At 43.1% G+C, this 20,818-nt stretch overlaps 1 protein-coding gene and 1 long non-coding RNA gene across 3 annotated transcripts in view; both read left to right on the top strand.

Moving 5' to 3' along the window:
* Positions 1–20,818, top strand: part of necab2 (N-terminal EF-hand calcium binding protein 2) — an 87,744-nt gene that overhangs the window by 11,151 nt on the left and 55,775 nt on the right. For both annotated transcript variants that reach the window (XM_069528260.1, XM_069528259.1), the window contains exons 3-5: positions 16,389–16,497; positions 19,608–19,633; positions 19,867–19,964. In XM_069528260.1, coding sequence (XP_069384361.1) covers positions 16,389–16,497; positions 19,608–19,633; positions 19,867–19,964 — 233 coding nt within the window. The remainder of the gene's footprint in view (positions 1–16,388; positions 16,498–19,607; positions 19,634–19,866; positions 19,965–20,818) is intronic.
* LOC138410846 (uncharacterized) lies at positions 483–1,415 on the top strand. Its single transcript, XR_011243467.1, has 2 exons — positions 483–660; positions 909–1,415. It is a non-coding gene; the product is annotated as an uncharacterized lncRNA (long non-coding RNA).

Genomic DNA, 20,818 nt, shown 5'->3' with positions numbered 1-20,818 from the left:
ACATGGGCGAAAACATAACGTCCCTGGTGGAGGTAAAAGTAAGACAATCATAGAAAATCAATAAACTACATGGACACTCTGAGAGGCTGCAAAAAACAAATTTCGTGTCCACTCTACAATTCAGTGGGATCTCAAACGAACAGAGAAACAGGAATGAAAACACGACCTCCTTGACGGAGGAAATAACTTGACCTGACACAGTGCAACACGGCTCCTGCTGCACGACGTGTGAATTAGTTAGCGCTGTGGTGCAGGAGCGATGGGACGTGCCGGAAACAGCAGAATTGAAAACTGAAACGGATCGAATGCAGATTCATTTGGTGGTCCGCAGAGGAAGGAGGGGGGAGACCAGAGGGGATTGAAGTCTCTCTGTTCCCCCGTCTTGGTCGTCTGGATTTGGATCAAAGGCGAAGAGTTAAGACGCCCTTTGAAGATGTTTTCCTCACCTGACGCTCTCTGCCCTCTGCTGGGGGCGGGATCAATTCTCCCATTCCTTCAGGTTCACTCCCTTGAAATATTGGTTCGGGATCAAAACTGCAGCAGCACTGAGCTGAACTGAAAAGCTTTTGCTACAGAATCGTCATTTTTTAGCAGATGTTGTTTGAAACAAAGGAGGGCGGCTGAATTTGAGCCGACGTTTTGAAATCAGTCAGATATAATGTAAGAGGAGAAGATTGTAGAAGTCATGATTTCAAAAGGTTCAGCGTGTGCTTTCTTTTGAAACACCAAGGAAATTTCATTATACCTGAGTTTTTCTCTAGAATTGCTGTCAGCGAAAAGAGTCATCTTCATTTTCTCTTCTTTCAGTCCAAGAATTAGCTCCTTGGGTTTCTGTGTTTTCTGTCCCTTCTTTTCCTTTCTCCCTTTTCTTATCCACAATTATTTATGTCCCTGCCTCCCCCCCGCAGGGTGAGCTGCATCAAGGCTTGTTAAACTGGGCCTCCATGCTCGTATGATCCACATTTGGAGGCACTGCTCAAAGGAGGCTGAGCTGCCCTGGGATGAGTGGCCATTTGGCATCCTCACCCTCCATTCCTCCTTCCTCTCTATTTCTCTTCCTTCCCCGACTCATCCCTCGAGCCCTCCCTCAGTCTGTCCCAGCTTTCTCTACCAGGGTTTGTCTTTCATTGCCATTCCGCTCTTCTTCCACGTCGTGTAACTTCCACTTCCCCTGCACGCTCTGACTTAGCTTCCAGAGTGTGTGACAAAGAGATTTGACTGGAACGAAGGGATAAACAAAACCAACAAGCCTCTAAACTCAAAAGCATTTTGGTATAATAACCAAGAAGCACAATGCATTTGTCCACAGCAACACACGTCCAATAAAAGTCCTGTTTTTGCCTCTGACGGGTTCAGGTTGGCAAAGAAAGTTGCACAAAATATAATAAATAATAAAAACAACCTAAGGACAGTTAGGCACTTGCACATCTACCTTGTTTGGTCCAGACTGGACTTTTCAGTTTAGTCCAAGGTGTGAAAGGGACCAATGGACTAAGATTTAGTTAGACCTAAGAGATGTTCTCAGTCCAGAACAAATTGAATCATGGTTCTGTTCATTTCTGGTGTGGAAACACAAGTTCGGACTATCCAACTAATTGCAGGAAGTTGAGACAGCACCAAACAATAGAAGAAGAAAAAGAAGCAGAAACTGAGTTGGCCAGGTTCACAGGATTGGTTGCAGTCTTCACCTTTGCCAATATGTTATAAAGTATTGTTCGAACCAATCAATGTCAGGTAAAAGTAGACACGTAGGACTTAAAACATGTTTGCTCTTCAGTTTATCGTTAACTGAATTCTAAATGTAAACTGTTCCACATCTTGTGGAGGTTTCAGCACATGTCACCTGCTGCACATGTCTCCTTCAGGCACTTAAATTAACAATCTGAGCCTATCAGGGACAAAAACAGGCACTTTTAGTGGACGTAGTTGGACGCAGTTTAATGTCCATTGAATTTAGACCGCAGCCTTTTCTCTGTCAGCTGCAGCGTTGTGGTTCAGCACTGGACTGATTCCAAACATGTCTGTCTCTTTTAATCTTTTAGACCCAAAAAGATGAGAAATAGGGCCCAGGTTTAAAAATACCATAATTATCCTTTAAGTGCCGGAGGTGTGAGAGGCAATCATCGATTCAATGATGTGACATTTTCAACCACACACACACACACACACACACACACACACACACACACACACACACACACACACACACACACACACACACATACACCCTCTTGAGAATCTAAGCAAACAAACAGTGATGAGATCAGAGCCGCATTGTGTCCTGAACAGATTACACCCAGTGGTTGTTTGCACTGTGGTGTGTGTGTGTGTGTGTGTGTGTGTGTGTGTGTGTGTGTGTGTGTGTGTGTGTGTGTGTGCGTGTGTGTCTGTGCACACAGGGGAGTATGTGGAACGGAGGCATGTGATAAAGTGAATTAATACATTTTTATGAGATAATTGAAAAAAAGCTGTCAGTGGCAGTGTGTGTGGAGCCGTCGTCCATCCAGTTTTGATAAAAGTGTTGAAGCTCTTTATTTATATCAGTTTCATTTAACTTATTCCATTTACTTTAACCAGTTCCACAATCTTTTATTTTTGATTTCTTATCCTGATGTATTTACTGTCGGTGCTTCCAGTCTGTCTTCGTCACTCTGTGTGTTCCAGTCTTACCTCAGGCTTCTGTTCCTCCTCCCTGGTGTTCCCTCGTGCTGCTGTTCTGCATTGACTACCTGCCTGGAGTTATTTTTGCCTATTTCTGTCTTTGTTGACTTCCATCTCATATTTACATACACATATGTTTGATAATTCTTTCTTTATTGAAGTATCTGCTCTGCATCTTCCAGACTTGGAAAGACTTCCTGAAAAACTTCAAATTATAGTCTCACAGTTCGGTACTTTGAAAGTGTCCCCTGGTTGGAGATGTACCCACCGATCAGAGCGGTGAAGGCAGGATGAAGTCACTGAAATGCACCGATGTCAGAGAAGTAGCTACAGTAAAGAATGAAATGAATACAGCTTCACAATTGGCTTAAATCCAATAAAAAGTAACATGACATATTTGTCTGAGCATTCTGCAGGACAGTGGAACATATCCTGTATCCCTTTCTATTTGTTGGTCTGGACACAAACATGAACTTTACCCTCTTTGTTGGTGCAGTTGCACGACATGACAGTCCTCCACTGGAAAAGCATCATCTTCTTTTGCTGAGTTTGTATTTTGGTGACACTGTGGATGCTGCAGTGGAGGATGCATGGCACACCTTTGCCATCTATAGTGCTGATCTGTAATCTAGGCTCCGAGATTGATTGTGTTTAGCAAAGACTGTGGTCACAGCAAACGGGTACCGATATTTTAGTTCGAGGGATCCTGATGGGTTCTGAAGGGCACAGTTAACTGTAATTTCTGTTGTTGTTCTTTTGTCAGATAAAGAAACAAGACATGTAATATTTCACAGTTCAGGTTTAGAAGCAGCATCTGTAATCTCTCCATGAAATGTGCTTGAGCACAGGAAGTACCTGCCACAGCCTGTGGGGTTACCATGGTGAACACAGCTACAGCAGATGAGTAGCAGCTCCGATGATCAAACACAAACCTGCTTTTTTGGTTTTGTTCTCCTCTGAGCTCAGGAGAGAGTCAAGCAGTGGAAGGTAATTTGCTGTGGGATCTTTATTTGCCACTGTGTTTTACTGGAGGATAATGTTATGACCCTGAAAGCACCAGGTGCACTTGGGACATGACATTTACATGTCTCATAATTAACACCGTGGCCTTGCCGGGTCTGAATGTGTGAGTGTGTCATGTGCATATTAACTCAACTTAAAAGTCTCTCAGCGAACCAGGCAGGATGGAGTTCACCCAGTGAAAACCTTTATTTGCTTTTTATTTACTGCTAAGTGATAAACCTCTGGATCTACTGCGAGCTGAACGTGCTGGTGTCACTGTCTGCTCATCACTAAGAGTCGGAGCCTCATGACGCCCGTGTGTTTGGGTCCAAATTCACCAGCTGACTAATGAAAGTTGTCCTTCATCTTAAAACAGCTGAGAACTGCTCTAACAGGCACAGATGAGGTTTCCTGCCCTCGTTTAAAATGAAAACACTGACCGAGCAGTTTACATCTGCTCAGATCAAGGAAGCACTAACCCCACTTACAACTCAGTTGCCCCTGGCTACAGCATCCCTCTGTTCTGCTCACACAAAGCCTTATGGGCTGCAGTTTCCATGACACCAAAGTTAACCCCCCCACCCTCCTATCCCTCCAAAAAGCAACAGCATGAACAGCACTGTGGGGAGAAACTGTTTTCTTCACAAACTGTGGGCATCTGTTGCCCTTTGGTTCGTAATCTGCACTCGGAGGACACTCGCTGCCTTTTCTAAAGCTGAAAGTTCGTTAATCCAGTAATGATCAGCAACAATCAACAACCAGCTATTGTATTAATTGATTGATTGTGTAGTGTTCCTCTGGGGGTGTCAGTGTCAGTAGGTCCATCTCTTTGGGGGGGATCCCAGCTAGATTTGGGTAAAGCCTGGACTTCAATCCATCACCAGAAGGTCAGTTCAATGCCCAACACTGCTGTGTGTGAATGGGTGACTGCGACTTGTACTGTAAAGCAAACACAAAGTCGATATAAGTACAGTCCATTTACGATACACATCAAATCACACTTATCACTTATATGATACTGAGATCAGTATAATTAGGAAATAAACTAAATAAACTATAATGAGTAGAGGCAGTTCAACACTGTTCAGGAACTGAGAAGTCCTTCGTCTGCTCTCGAGTGGGGCTGGTTTGCTGTTACTACACTCGACCTTTATCTTGTCATTTCTGCTGCACCTCATAGACTTCTTTTTTTCAGTAGCAGTGATTACTCCTCCACTGTGTTTCTCTTTCTTTAAAAGCTGTGCATCGTGGTCACCAGCATCTGTGACATGTGTGACATGTATGTAATGTATGTACCACAGGACATTTATGCAGGAAAACAGAAGCATGGGACATTATTTGTTTACTAACCAGCACGCTGTCTGTCTCTTCACCTTGTGTCTTGTCTTTAAATCACATTTCTACCAAGATGAAACCAAACAGGCGCTTTTCAGGTAAAAGGCCAGAAATCAATTTTCAGCTGACAGAAAATAGTTTTCACACCTCATATAGATTTAGACAAAAAAAAACAAACATGCAGCACACTCTTCTTCCTGTTGCTTTAGTGACTTTAAGCTAAAATATCAATACACTGACCGTCTCCTCCTGTGACCTCATTCCAAATGTCATCGTCCTGGCAGTGGCTCTCTGAAGACATCATCATGTGCAAATTTAAATTGGTGGCACAAGAGACAGTTGAAGGATCTGTTGAAAACAGAAGCAGGAAACAGTGATTAAATAACTTCCTATCACACCAGCTCCTTTGTTAACACTATACCTCAGATTCCTATTTTACTTTTGCTGTCCATTTATCTCAGCCTCTCTTTCCCTCACCCCTCCCCATCCCCTGCTCTTTTTCCCTCCCTGCCTGCCGGACTTTTCTTTAGCTCTATTCATCATTACTCGGCGGAGGCCATGACAAGTATCCGTCGTGTCAAACTCTTTGAAAACTAAACCATCGTTCGCTCCTTGTCGTCCCAAACACGCAGTTAGATTCTGGGGAAGTGTCTCATCTGAATGTGACTGTAACAGAGGACTCGAGCTGCCAAGCGGTAACGAGGAGGCTGCAGTAGTTGTGAATGGAGCTCCCTCCTGGATGTGGAGGTGGGTGCTCTGCTGGGATCAGCACAGACGGTGATTAAATTTGTCTGAGCTCACAGCGACATCTTAAACTGCATTGTGGGAGTGATGGAGCTGCTTCATTACAGTGAATGCTGATTCAGCTTTTATTACTCGTTTTCTATCTATTGATTAAAATCATTCACTGATTTTAAAAGGCTGTCAAGTAGTCAGTGACTTATTTCCAGTATTTTCAAATCCAATAAATTGGTCATTGCATTTCACATAACTGACCTGATTACTCATCAGTAGAATGATGAGTTACATCACTACTGTCTTTATTCTCGTCACTTAGCTCAGTACCATCAGAGAGGTGTTTCTCTTTTATCCCTTTGACTGTGGCGTTTGTCCTCTTTTACAATGATTATTCTTTTATTTTTTATTCTAGTTCTGCTCCTGCCTGTGAGATTTGTGTCTTTGAAGAGTTCTTACCTTGCAGTCGCCGACTGACAGTCTAAGATTTGGCTCACATCTGGGGCTTTTGACAACGATTTTGAAAATGTGTTGGCCTGTGGAAGACGTGTGCAACGTTGCAATTTTGTTTAAAGATAAATGCAACGTAAAATGTTGTCTTCAGCAAACATAGTCTGTTTCTGCTCTTGCCTCATATTGATTTTTCACTGTATCTTACCTGTAGTCCTCTTCTCAGCCTGTGGCCACGACTCCCCACCATTCAGGGGGATGGGCCGTAGCCTTGAAAGTTCTGGATACTAGAAAGAACAATCCATCCACATTTTTATTTACTTCTCTCTTGTTGCAGCTGGATGACGGAGGCTAAATTCAATCTGTGTAAATCAGGAAAAAAAGGCAGAAAACAGCAGGATTTTGAAAAGGGATCATTTCCCCCTTTGGATTCATTGGCAGTAAATAGTAGCATCCAAGTGCTCACGTCTGAAACACTGGTCCAAATAAAACATGCTTGTTCCTGTAACGAGAACAAATCAGGCAATGCCTTAACGCAAAAGGGACATCTGCAGAGCGACCAGGGCTCCATGTGATAACATTAACGAGGACGACCGACATGTCACGTGGAAATTACCTCATTTAGCTCACACGGGTTCTATTACCTGCCATTAAACACCATCAGGCTGCATTAAAAAAGCACCTTTGTGGGCAATGGTAGTCAATTACTACCCGTGTGGAAGCATATCTGGCTGTAACAGGAACCATAAAACAATGTTTGTGCAAATGAGGGCTCCCCAGAGGGCTGATTGAAGCAGGAGAGGCGGCCGATGGGCTTCGGATGCTCAGATCTGCAGCAGAGGCAGGCACCTGAATGCATCATCCTCGCCCGTGCACACTGCTATTATCTGCCATCACCCAGGATTACTCATCATTAGGATAGACCCTCATGTGCATATATACCACACACACACATCATCTCTGCCCCCACTCTGCCCATTGTGTTGTGTGTAGTCACACTCCTCTAATAATAACATTATTATGTTCAGCCAGCAGATTGATGATGATTACACATCATTCCACTCTCCGCTGAGACAGAAAATAGATAAGAGTGACAGATGATCATCAACTGTGGCTCATCTCTTCATCCAGACAGGCGGCGTGTTGTTTACACCAGAGAGCTGTCTGTCGCTGGGGAGACGGAGAGACGATCACATCCTTCTCATTAATACAAATCATGACCCGCATCTCTGTTGTTATTAAAACTTAGGCGACTGGGGGGGGGGGGGGGGGGTCATGTTCTGGCAGGAAGTGGCACAGATGAAGCCCCGACAGTGAAACTTTAGCCCCTCACAAAGAAGCTGGTGAGTCTGGGGAAGCCAGTTCCTATCAAGGGCCATTTCAATTTTTATAACTTCCTCTGAAGGCCACAATGAATTATTGAAAACGTTTATCACACTCACGTCTCTAAGGTGATGGCTGGAACTGCTTCTCTTTAGTGAAGCGTCTGATGTCAGATGGCGGTGATGACGGCTCTATTCTGTGTCTCTGGCCTGCAAACACAGCGATTCTCCCTCGTACCACCAATGGGCCCAATTTCTGCTGATACATGTGCTGCGATAAAACAACCTCAATTGACAGACACTATATTTGAGTATTTTTTGTTAAACTGTACTTGCCAGCTGCCAGGGGCTGATCGAGGTGATTTGGCTTCACTTTTGGGAGCCGTCATTATTTTCAGTCAACAGAAGGTTCTGACTAATTGACACTCAAGTTTATTTTGTCCAGTTCTTGCAACTCCACAGCAGCGAATTTCAGCCATTAGCCTGATCACATTATCTTGATTAGAAAGTTCCACTGAACAGCGTTAACTTTATTATTTTAAGTGATATTGATATCAAATGAGTGATATTGGCCTGTTTCATCACTGCGAGCGTTATCCCACTCACTAGGAATGCTGGATTGTCTTTTACTGAAACAGAGAGTTATAATAATTTGGCATCCAGCCTCCACACTGAAAAAATTAAACTAGTTTAAAAAAGTATGTGATATATGTTTATATTGTTGTTTGTTCAGCAGTATAAAAACATGTTTTATGTGCACAGTATATGAGTTTTCACTGTACATTAATTTGCATGTTGTTGGATTTACAAGACCACAGTGATGGTGATGCATATCTTACTCTGAGCTCTTTAAATACAAAATCGATTTCCTGGCTTGTATTGTAGAAAAGGTTCAAGGCTCTGACAGCTGGACAAGTGCAGTAAAACATGACAGGGATTGTATGTCAGAGTCGCTGTAGAGCCGTTGTCAGGGAACCAACGATGCACAGCAGCATTCTGCCTGCACTGACATTATCGCTGTCCATTACTGGAGGGGCTTTAGATTGATGTCCATCGGAGTTCATGCACTTCAGTCCTGTATGAAAATCAACTTGCAGCAGCTTCAGGTTGGCCTCAGATGAACTTTCTTCAGTGTTTATTCATATTTACCTTCTTTATCAAAGTGTAAAAGTGACATGACTCAAATTAATGTGTCAGTGAGCAGGAGGCTTTTTATTTTTTATGTTACGGCCACAGGCTCTTTATAAAGATGGACAACATGATGGCTCCTGGGAAGTGAAGCCAAAGCATCGTCCCAGGTGCCTTGCTGCAGTTTAGGTTATAAACCCCACCTGCTCCATGTTTGTGGATGGGACATGGACCAAATTTAAAAGCTTAAAAACACATGAAATAAAATGGTGTATCAGCGGAACTTGGACACATTTACTGTAAATATGCTGGGTCTTTAAATCAAGATGCAAGATTACTCTCTGGGAAATTGTGGAAAATGTAAAAAAAAATAAATCCAGTCTCTTAATGTTCTTCCTTCCATCACGTTGAGTGGGAATCTGTTCAGTAGTTCAACAAATGAACAGGGATGAAAGCATCTTGAAGCGAACAGAACATTTTGTCCTCAGACACTGTGTTCACTCTTCCTGTCCAGTGGTGTTGATGACCCACTTTGCAGAGCAGTGGCACTGTGATCTCACCTTGGTGTCACGGTACCTGGTGTCGGTATTACCTCTGGTCCAGAATGAGCTGAACATTTTAAAATGAATGTCTGTGCTGAAGTCTGAGACGGAGCCCGTTGTCTCCTGTTGTTCAGCTAATTCCTGATCGGATGCTGTTGAGTTAATCGTGGATGCTAAGCAGCCTCGGGTGTGACCGTAAATGAGAACATCTGTTTATGCTCATTGTGGAATCAGAGCAGTCAATAGTGGTGTAACACATTTATCCAGTGTCTTGCTCAAGGATAATTTTGTAGAGCTGGACTACGGCCACGGTAAAATCCTGCCGAAATTGATTTGTGAGAAAGTTTTATAATTTATATGTCTTGACGCAATGCTAAGGGATATGACAAATTATTTTGTGTGTGTGCGTGTGTGTGTGTGTGTGTGTGTGTGTGTTCCAGGTGGACTGTGATGATGGATAGGGAGAAAGGACCAGAGCTGACAGCTCAGTGAGAATCACTCTTGTTCCCCATCTATCAGATGAAACAGCTGGCAGCCGCACACACACACACACACACACACACACACACACACACACACACACACACACACACACACACACACACACACACACACACACATTCACATACCCAATGGCAGTGTGCATGTGTGTGTGTGTGCGTGTGTGTGTGTGTTATTAGCAGATAGAAACAGCAGTGGCAATATCCTAAATCTGAAATGAGGGTCAAGTCCCCCTCTTGTTGCTATGACAACCCATCATGTAGCGCCCCAAAAACAACAGAGAGAGAGAGAGAGAGAGAGAGAGAGAGAGAGAAAGCCAGCAGAAATTCTAGCTTTTGAAAACAGATTAAAATAATGGAAAAACTTGCAGAAATAGGCAGCGTGTGTGTGTGTGTATGTGTGTGTGTGTGTGTGTGTGTGTGTGTGTGTGCGTGTGCCATGAAGGAACGCTGAGTCCCTCTTCCTCCTCCGTGTGTGTGCTGCTGTGTGCAGGATGTGGAGCCCAGCAGGAAGAAGGAAGTGCTAATTGCTTGTCTTCAGTCTGCAGTGAGAGTAGAGCGAGCAGTTAGCGCAGTGGGTCCAACGCTCTGACCATCGCCTCACTTCCTCTCTTCACTTCTTTTTCTTTTGACACTCTCGGTCTGTACGGTGAAGATCTCATAAATCTGACGTCTCTGCCCTGGAGTGTTCACCCCCAACCACCTCGTACCGACGCCTCCTCCCTCGGTGTCGGTCAAACCGAGCGCCCCACTCACTGGTGCTGTTCCAGAGCAGGGATTAGTTTTAGGTTGAAGCCTGAAGCCTCCACTTCTGAGCGGAGCTCACACTGGACCGGAGAATTGGACCACATTCAGACCAGAAATAGCTCGGTGTTAAAACTCACGGCGTCAGTAAACAACGTGCTCTGCCACCTGATTGCAAATATCTGAGACAACACCACCTCCACCCCTCTCAAATTGTATGTGTGCGTTCAAAATGGAGGCATAAGAAAGTTAAAGTGTCAGTGTGTAGAATTTAGTGACATCTAGTGGTGAAGTGTCATGTTGCAGCTGAATATCCCTCAAACTTCATATCAGGAATTTGATTTTCTTTATTTCTGGATAGTAGGAGGACATGGAGCAAGTTGTTCAGGTGCTTAAGACCAGTCGGCTAGATAGTTAAAATTGAGCTCAAAGAGCTAAACTCACTTTAGCATCGAATGACGAGTGCAGCTGATACAGCTAAAGACCCAACAAACCTAAGACTACTGAGGGACTATCTGCGACCATGCACTGGATTCACAGTATATAGGACAGTTTTTATATATAGGGGTCAGGGAGAGTTTGTAGTTTGTGGGTCATGTCATCAGCAACAGATCATTCATTTGAACACATTTGAAGCAGAACAGAAGAATTTAAAGAATTTAACACTGTAAAGACACAGTGAGGGTTCAGAACAAAAACAACATCAGTCTGGTGGCTCTAATTCTATTTTGAATTTATATGAATTATACTGCAACAAGTGCACAAAACACAGAAATGGGAAAATCACTCACACTCACTCTTGAATCAGGTCCCTGCAGTTAGATGGTGTGGAAATGATGGGCTGTGGAAATGATGGGCTGTGGAAATGACGGGCTGTCGCAACGTTTCACCACCTGTAATTTGCACCGTGGTTATGTAGATCGGCCTTTTTCCATGATTGGCTGAACAAGGAGGTTTTTAAATGGATGATTTGCTTTGGGGTATTTTCAAAATGAAGAGAGGTTTGAAAATGTCAATTTCATTTGTTCTGGACAATGTGAGGATTTGTTTTTGTCCTTATCCAAACAATTCTTAATCAACTGCTCTGAGACATATGTAGTAATTGTAATTTAATGTATTCATTATTCATCCATCAGATTTCAATCCTCCACCAGATCCGAGAGAACTGTGACACAGGTTTGCAAAGGTTTTGGACTTGGTGCACTGAACTCACTTTGGTCACTTACTCTCCAAGAGTTAGACTAGGAGATAAGCGCCGCTCTCATCTTCACACGATAAATATGAAGCCAGTGCCAGTAAGTTGAACTCAGCGGACTGGAAACAGCTTTGTTGGCTTTGTGTGAGTGTGAAGAATTCCAGCGTCCAGCAGCTGTAAAACCATAATGTGTCCATGTTGTAGAGAAGCAGATGCTAGAAGTCTGGAGTTATTAGCCAGAAATAACTCATCGGAGACGTTGCCAAAGTGGCTGCAGAGTCGTGGAAAGTCGTGGTCTCATCCCTCTGAAGGAGTTGACACATATGATCACACTATCCCATTAAAGGTTGGACAGAATAATTTCTCATATTATCCAATTTCTAAATATCTGTCAGAAAAAGGGAGAGACCTGTAGCACAACACTCCGATACTCTCATAGACCCCAGGTCAGTGGAATTCACAACTCTTTCACAGACTGGACATAAAGAAGTTCAGAATAGTCTCAGTTAAGGCTCCTGTAGTAAAATCCTACACCAGCACTATTAACACAAGTTCTCTTTAAAGTTTATAACAGATTTTAAATCTTTAATCCAAACGAAAGAAAGAAGAAAGACCCATGCATTCAAAACTTTACTCGAGTACAAGAAGTACCATAAGATATACGAGCACAAAGTCTCAAAACTTAAAGTACTTATTATGCAGACACATGGTACATTATGATCTGTCCGTCTGTCTGTATCCGTCTGTCTGAAATCATTTCATTCTGGAGCAGAACTCAAAAACCGTCTCTCTTGTTGCAGTCATCTTCCACTCCGAGTTCCCTTTGTATCGAAATGATTTCCCTCCAAAAGTAATTTCGGACGGTAAAATAACCATAATTTCAGCAAATAGAGCCAATCTTCAGTGTTTCCATTGGAGGAGACAGGAGGCTGGTGGATGTTGCATCACCTCCTTTGTTGCCAACTTTAGAGCCCAGTGGGGAGAGAGTGGTCGTGGTAAATTATTTACATTGGGGTTTTCTTCCATGAGTTTCAGGTTGAATTGATGGCTACAGGACTCAGATGATGGGAATCAGCTTAACTGTTCAGTGGATGCAGTCGTGTATTCGACCATGACCGTGGAGCGGGGTGAATTTAAAAAGAGAAATATCACTTTATATATAACATTCAGTTTGTGTGAGAGGGCATCGTTAAATAAAAAACACACTGCGCAACGTGGAGCAGGAATAAGAGAAGCTGTAGTTTTTTTGTTAGACATGTAATGTGTGTGTGTTTTATGCTTTAGGAAATGGGGGTAGCTCACTATCTGCTTTGGCTGAGTGTGTGTGTGTCTGTGTGTGTGTGTGTGTTACTGGAGATTTCCTAAGTGAGTCTAACCGGGCTAGCTGGCAGCGTGCAGTAAATTGGGTCACAGCTGAATTAAACACCACTGCCTCTGCTCTCAGCGCTGCTCTGCTGCTGCACCAGAGAGGGACAGGTTGGAAATAGTCTTGGCCACAGAGTCTGAATAAACAGTCGAGCATGGGCGGACGGGGACAATACGACCGACTGCCGCTGCGAAGGCAAGAAGTGGCATTTCAGAAGCCGGCCGCAAACAAACATGCCTTCTGTCATGGAAAGGTTATGCCAACCTTCTCCAAGAGAAAGTCGGTAATGACGGCTTGTCTTTGTGTGCAGCAGAAATCAACACGGCACAACATCTGAAAGCCTGATACTGCTTTGTGTTTCTCTCATGAGGAGCCTGAAGAGAGGAGGGATAGAGTATACAAAGGGACTAATAGGGAGGGAGGAATGATATAATATACTTAAAGCTAGGGGTGATCATAGTGGAAAAGCTAGCAAGAGAAGGCTTCACTTAGAAAATACTTCACTTTGCCCCCGTGTCAAACCTACACCTCCAAAAGACGTGCACTGACTGACAACTGCTTGAAGACGACTTCTATGACTCGCTCGCTAACGTCTGGCTTTCGTCTCTCCTGCTCGTGAAGACAGACAGGTTTTCAGTCTGAATGAAATGATTGGTCTTGTTTATTTCAGTCCTGCGAGGACTACAGGCTTGTTTTCCTTTTTTTTTTTCAGTCAACTTCATTTATTGATGGGGAAGTGAAAAGGATCTCAACAAATAAAACTTACCAACCTGATACTGAAGTGAGGTTTTAGAGGAAGCAGGAGATCCGTCCATCCATTATCCACACAGCTGATCTTTTTAGAGCTGCTCGGGGGCTGGAGGGGATTCCTGCTGACAGTGGATGAGACGGTTCATCCTGGACACGTCGGCAGCGTATCACAGGGTCGATATACACAGACAAAACAACCAGTCACGCTCAGGTCAACACCTACAGACAATGTACAGTCTTCATTTAACTTAATCTTCCAGTGTTTGGACTGTGGGAGGAAACTGTTCAGCTCAGATCATATACATGCAGACGCAGGGAGAGCATAAAAACACAGAAAGACCCTGGCTGGGATTTGAACCGTGAAAGTAGGAGATGGGTTATGCAAATATGCGACTGGAACTTTCTTCTGGAATTCTTAGGAGTTTTTCGAGTCATGTATCCAAAATCATGCGACATCTTTTCTCCTGAGGGGTCACAACTCAACCCAACCAGAAATTGCAGCTTGCTCTCGATATGTCGCCAGAAAACAACTGAAAAAGAAATTATAATTCTTTGGGTTGAAATGAGAAATGCATACACGTATTCTTCTCTAATCCTGCGACATGGAGACGGGAGAGGGAAAGAATAGAGCAGCACATTTGAATTCAGCCTTTCTGTAAAGCTGCAGTCCTCCTGTGGTTTCCTCTGCAGTGGTCCCATAGCTCAACCTGCTGCATCCAGTCAGCCGCGCTCAAGGACAACCACACTTTGAGGGCAAGGAAATTAATATTTGATATCTAGCTCTGCATCATGTGGTGAGATAGACACTCAGGCATACAGTTCAGGCAAGCAGATACAGGGTTTTCTCAAAGCCGTGAATAACCACCCCTCTGTGGAGGCGCCACAGAAAAGCTCACACTGGATCTCAGCAAGAGGAGACGTCGCCGGTAAATTTGTTAAAAGAAAATCTGCAGTATATGTAGTTGGGTGCACACACATGTGATCGTCCTGACTGGAAAAGAATGAGACCACCACAGTCTTACACTCTGACGTCTGATGTACAGTACTTTATGTACTGCAGAAATATCCAATATGAATACAATTCCTGTACTATGAAAAATAGAGCCCCACATTTTTTGTAGTGTAAGTACATTGTTCACAGAGGCTCCATAAAAGAGCTTATAATTGCCCCTCATGAGACCCAGAAGCATATCCACCATGAAGGCCTGAAGAAGTAAAGAATTTCCCCGGTTTTGTCAGTAACACACCGTGAAAATGCAGTTTTCTTTCTGCCCTGCAGTGTTTTAACTTCCCCACAGGGATGTCCATGTATATTCTCGTGTTAGTACACCCTGACATGTTGTAGGCGTGGCAACAGGAGCATCTCCTCAGACCTGAACAGACGTCAGCAAAAGGCTTCTCTTCGGTTTGTGTCATTCTGAAGCTAGTTTGAGCAATTTTGTTTATCTTGTCAGTTTCATGTTGTGCAATATCAAGCTCATAACACTGAACTGTAGATGAGTGAAACCGTTTTAAAGGGAGCATTAAATAGTGTTACACGTCCCACATTTTTTCTGTTTGGAACAAGGATTAAGGTTGAACGTGCATAATTGAAAAACAATCCCATCAAGAGAGTGAAGCACTCTGGGAACAAAGTCTTCAATCAGAAGAAATTGTGATTGATCTTTTCAGGAGGCACTGATTAGTTACGCTCTTTTCTCTATTACGGCAAGGTGACATAACACGGACAGTAGAGGAGGAGACGCTGCATGGTTGGCACAGAGAGCAAGGACAATGATAGTGTTTGATTCAGGGGATTTAAAATGTTACACTTGTAAAATGCTGTTGTCAAATTGATCCTTCAGCTTAACTTTCTAGTTTCATCCACAGTGGTATTAACATATTGTAACTTTCCCACCGAATGAGAACTGTGGCTCAGATTCGTAACATCGTCCATGTGACATTGAAATAATGAAAATACATTTTCTGGAGGTTTCACAACAAGATCCAGTCTCATTCTACGAGCTTGTTGGTGATCAATGCTTCTCCAGAAGGACTTGATGGTTTTGAATTGTATTTTGCATTCTGCTCTTACCAAAGCACACAGACCGACAGCAGGGATGAAGTGTTGGAGAAACATCGAGCACATGCCGGATTGATTTCACAGCAGATTGAGAAAACACTGCAGGCAGAGTTCACATGGAGTGTGTGTGTGTGTGTGTGTGTGTGTGTGTGTGTGTGTGTGTGTGTGTGTGTGTGTGTGTGCTTTTTGTGAGAGTGGGAACATGGAACAGCAAACAGGTATAAAAATCAGCCGATGTGAGACTTTCACAGAGATCAGTGCTTCCAGTTACGCTCCAATATTCTTTAATTTGACAGAATGAACAACATAGAAACGATTAAAATCCACAGACTTGGACTTTATCAATGACTTTGAAGATTTCAACAAATGTTTGTTGGAGAAGACATTGAGCACGATGAATATATTATTGGGTGTAATTCAGGTGGTGGTTGAGCAGGTGAAGGCATTTACACGATACCTTAAACTGACAGTTCCCCAATAATAAACCCATGTAATATTAAAACTGTTATAATTCTGTCATATTGAACACATGATTCAACTCTGTGTGTGTGTGTGTGTGTGTGTGTGTGTGTGTGTGTGTGTGTGTGTCTCTGCAGATGATGGTAAACTGTCTCTGGACGAGTTCCAGGCTTTCTTCTCTGACGGTACGCTGAACGAGGAGGAGCTGGAGAAGCTGTTTCACACCATCGACTCTGATAACACCAGGTCAGCACTTACTACACCACTACTGCTTGCTTGTGTGTGTGTGTCTGTGTGTGTCTGTGTGTGTTTGCCTACAGCAACATTGCTTAGCAGCTGCATGAAATACGTGTGCATATATTTGTGTGTGTGTGTGTGTGTGTGTGTGTGTGCTCACTCCACCATAACTTTTGTTTTTGATCACATTTTACTATCAATTATGAAAAAGATGAAAGATGCATTCAGCTGCACAACCTCAGTAGCTCGTTTTTTCATGTTTAGGTAAAATGTTTGTTATTAATCCTGCAGCGAGGAAATGTCACACCAAGAACAGAAATCTGTTTTCATGGAAAAACCTTTAAGATAAACTGAGCAATAAGAAAAGAGGATGGAATAATGAAAGCGTTTCCTGTGTTCACATGTGTCACCTTCTTTTCTTCTCATTTATTTTTGCATTAGTCTGACTCTCCAGGACTTAACCTTTCTGTGGCCACTTGCCCTCAGGATCCTGTTTTGATTGGCCCTCAATAAATCAACGTATTGACCCTTTGTAGTCAGTAATCGGGGGGGTGGGGGGGGGCAGACCGGCTCTGCTCATTTACACAACCTCTGAAACCTGCAGGTCCTCAAATAAAAAGAAACCAAGCAGAACAAAAACTGACCTTTATGGCTGTTGTAGACTTGGATTAGGTTCAATATATTTATATATAAACTCCTCCACGGGGCTCCGCCTTTTTTCTTTTTTAAATCAGTGCAGGAAGTGAACCATGCAACTGACGTCAGCCATCTTGCCTCCTGGAAGACGGTTGCGCTTTATAAATCTTACTCACTGCAGTGGATGCAGTCAAAAAGTTTCTGCTCATTACAGCTAAGTGGACTTGCTGCACGCCAGGCCGCAGCAGTGTCATGTGACGGCTGGTGAGGTTATTGATTGGTCCGGGTAAAAGCAGAAATGAGGGCGTAAGAGTTTCCTGTTGAAGCAGGAAGTTGATGGATGGGATGGAGGGACGAGGTAGAGACTGAGTAATGTCCTGCTTCCAGTCGTACATCTCAACATCATAACTCTCTCTGTCTTTCGTTTCCTCAGCTTTCTGTCCTCATCACACTATTTTCTTAGACTCCTGCTTGTGACTCAATTGAAGTGTTTGCACTGTAATTTAATTTCTCAGCCTCGGAAGCAAGTAGAGACAAGAAATACAAATTTAAAAAAACATTTGATGGCTGAAACATTTGACTTTCAGTTTATATTATTGCCTTTTACCCAAAGTTCATGAATATTTCTAACAGACTAAGCTACTTTTTACGCACTAACAAAGAAACAACATTTCCCATAATGCATTCTGCCTTTCCTGCAAGTATTTCAGTGAAACACGATGTATTGCTTCAGTCACATCATATAAAACCTGCACGTTCCATCTGTTTCTAAAGGGGAGAAGCAGTAGACACACGTATATGTTGCATCGGATCTAAATGGCAATTTAGTTTTCCATAAAGAGGAGAGACACATTTTTTTTAAAGAAATAATAAAGCTGTGTGATAGTTCCTACCACAGCTCAAGCTCTGAATATACAGGATGTCCCATAATGCAACTTGACTGGATTTTTCCTCAGATCCGCTAAGCCTCTGAAACGCTCGACCACTTCGATGACACAATTGAGCTTCATTTTTTCCAGACTTTTATCACAAGTTGAGCGGTAAATTGAACTTAATGAGCAAAATCAGTTGAGTTTCCCTTTATTGTGCATAAAACACATAAACGTCAGACCTCACTAAAGTACTGTGTGAAAGAGCCGCATAAGCACTTTACATTTGAATATATGTGATTTTAATGAAATCTAAGGTTATTATAGAAACAGACGCTGACTGTTATTGCCAACGAGAAGTTTTAAACCCAGGATTAATGGGACCAGAATATTATTACTGACCTCGGGTGCCTGCATCAGTTGCAGAGAACAACATAATTACTGGTTTATTTCCTGTGTGAAAATGCAGTGGACATCTGGAAGCTCCGTTTAGATAGTAAACAATGTGCCTCTGTTCTTTTAGCTGAATAAAAACTGACTAAACAGGGAAATACACTTCATGTTGGATAGAACTGGACTTTTAGTGGATGTTTTAAAGCCCATCTGTCACAGTGATGGATCAGGACTCATGCTGGCTGAAGCTCTGCAGGCACAACATAACTACAGCTTAATAAAATCACATGAGCCATTAACAAATCGTTCATCAAGGGTCAATCAAATTAAACAAAGCAATAACCTGCTGATATTTCAAATATTTAGTGCTTTATTCCAAGAACTTCCTCCTTTTTCTGAACAGTACTTTATAATTCAAAATGGACAGATGGCGTCTTTCTGTCAGTCTGTTCTCCGTCCTCAGTTACATCTCATCCCTCTTTTGGCTGCATGAAGAAGAATGGATCTTCTTTTTCTCTTCTCCTCCTCCCTGCCTCTTCTCCCTCGTTCTCCTCCAAAGCTGTTTACATACATGAACTCCAGAAAATGAAGTTACCAAAAGTTCTCAAATGTGTCTTTGTAAGATATTATTTTTGTTCTGCGTCCGTCGTGTGTTAGAACACGTCATCAACACGCCCACTCACTTGTGGTGAATCTTGTGCTACATGTATTCAGACATTATCCAGATTAGACGGCTGGCAGGAGAAACTCCAGAGAATGTCCCGGACATTTGTCTTCTCGTATTCAGCCCCTCCGGACAATGTCTGGAGCATTTCTCTCCTGGTCAGTCGACCAGGGACAGTTTCCATTCCTCCAGTGAAGAATTCACTGCCAGCTGAGCATGAATGATGGCAGATTGATTCAGACTCCTGTCAGTCTTGTTAGGCTGCTCCCTGCCTGCCAAAGACTGTATGTGTCTCTTTGTGTGTGTGTGTGTGTGTGTGTGTGTGTTGATGTGTGTGTGTGTGTGTGTTGATGTGATGAGCAAGCAACAAAAAGACAAGGATTCATTCATTCATTTAATGTCCTGTCCTATCGATCCTGTATTTATGCCTAAATGCCAAAAGCTTTTCCTCTGTTCTGACCCTGCTCTTCTACCTCTCCCTTTCCTTCCTTCCTTCCTTCCGTCCTTCCTTCCTTCCTTCCTTCTCCCTCTGCTGCTCCACTTCCATGCTGTAATAGTAATGTTGACACGAAGGAACTCTGTGGTAAGTGTGACTGCCCTCACACACACACACACACACCTGCCGCTGCCCTCATTCTCTGTCTTATCTATTAAAAAGAATTTCTCCTTTGAAATGCAATTATTTTCATGTAAAATATCTTAATTTAGCTAATTAATTTCAGCTAACCGTCACAAATTACTTTGTGACTCTCAAAGTTGTGCAAACCCTGTGATGTTCCAATCAGTGTGTGTGTGTTTGTGTGTGTCTGTGTGCAGACTACTTTGCTAAACACATGGGGGACTATGAGGGAGTTCTGGCCTCGTTGGAAACACTCAATCTTTCCATCCTTAAAGCCATGGACTTCACCAAGAAGGTAAGACTGTGTGTGTGTGTGTGTGTGTGTGTGTGTAGTTATGAGGTTTGGTTCAATACCATCATTGTGAGGACATTTTCTGATCCTCACAATTTCGAAGGCTTGTTTAAGGGGTTAGAATTAGGTTAAGGTTAAGGTAAGGGTCAGGCATTTAGTTGTGATGGTTAAGGTAAGGGCCCAGGGAATGTATTATATACTCACAACTATAGAGAGACGTGCGTGTTGTCAGCTTAGCATCAGTTTATTAGAGTTGAACAATTTCAATCTTCTGAACTCAAACCATTTCACCTACTTTAACACAAACATTTTTTATAAGCACTTAGCTTTGATTCTGTGTGTTTGTGTGTGTGTGTGTGTTTGTGTGTGTGTTTGTGTGTGTCAGTCTGCTGGAGAGCTTTAATGTGTTATCCTAGTTCTTCCCATGTGCTATATATAGCAGCTGGTGCACAGCCCCATTCTGATATTCATGTTCATGTTAGAGCTCTGACTGTGTGTGTGTGTGTGTGTGTGTGTGTGTGTGTGTGTGTGTGTGTGTGTGTGCACTCTGGTCTGTGTGTCTCTATATCTCCCTCTCACCAGCTCTGTCTTTATCTCGGCTGCAGCCGTTCAGCAGAACTCAAGGCTACTTTCTCTGTAATGAGCAGCCGTTGTTTAATCAATCAGTCAAGTGTCTCTCTTGTTCCGTGCTCACGCTCCCTCTGACCTTCTATCTCGGGAGCTGTGATATTGTTAAATCGTCTGCTGGGGCCAGTGAGGGAGCGGAGCGGCCTGGGCTCTGATAGTCAAATAACCAAACTGAAGCTCGGACACTGCTGACGAGTCAAATACCGGCGGAGGATTTGTGAGTGTGGGAG

This window comes from Paralichthys olivaceus, chromosome 7 (assembly GCF_024713975.1).
Source record: "Paralichthys olivaceus isolate ysfri-2021 chromosome 7, ASM2471397v2, whole genome shotgun sequence".
Taxonomy (NCBI): domain Eukaryota; kingdom Metazoa; phylum Chordata; class Actinopteri; order Pleuronectiformes; family Paralichthyidae; genus Paralichthys; species Paralichthys olivaceus.
The sequence above is the reverse complement of the archived record's forward strand: the minus strand, read 5'-3'. Positions and strand labels throughout refer to the sequence as shown.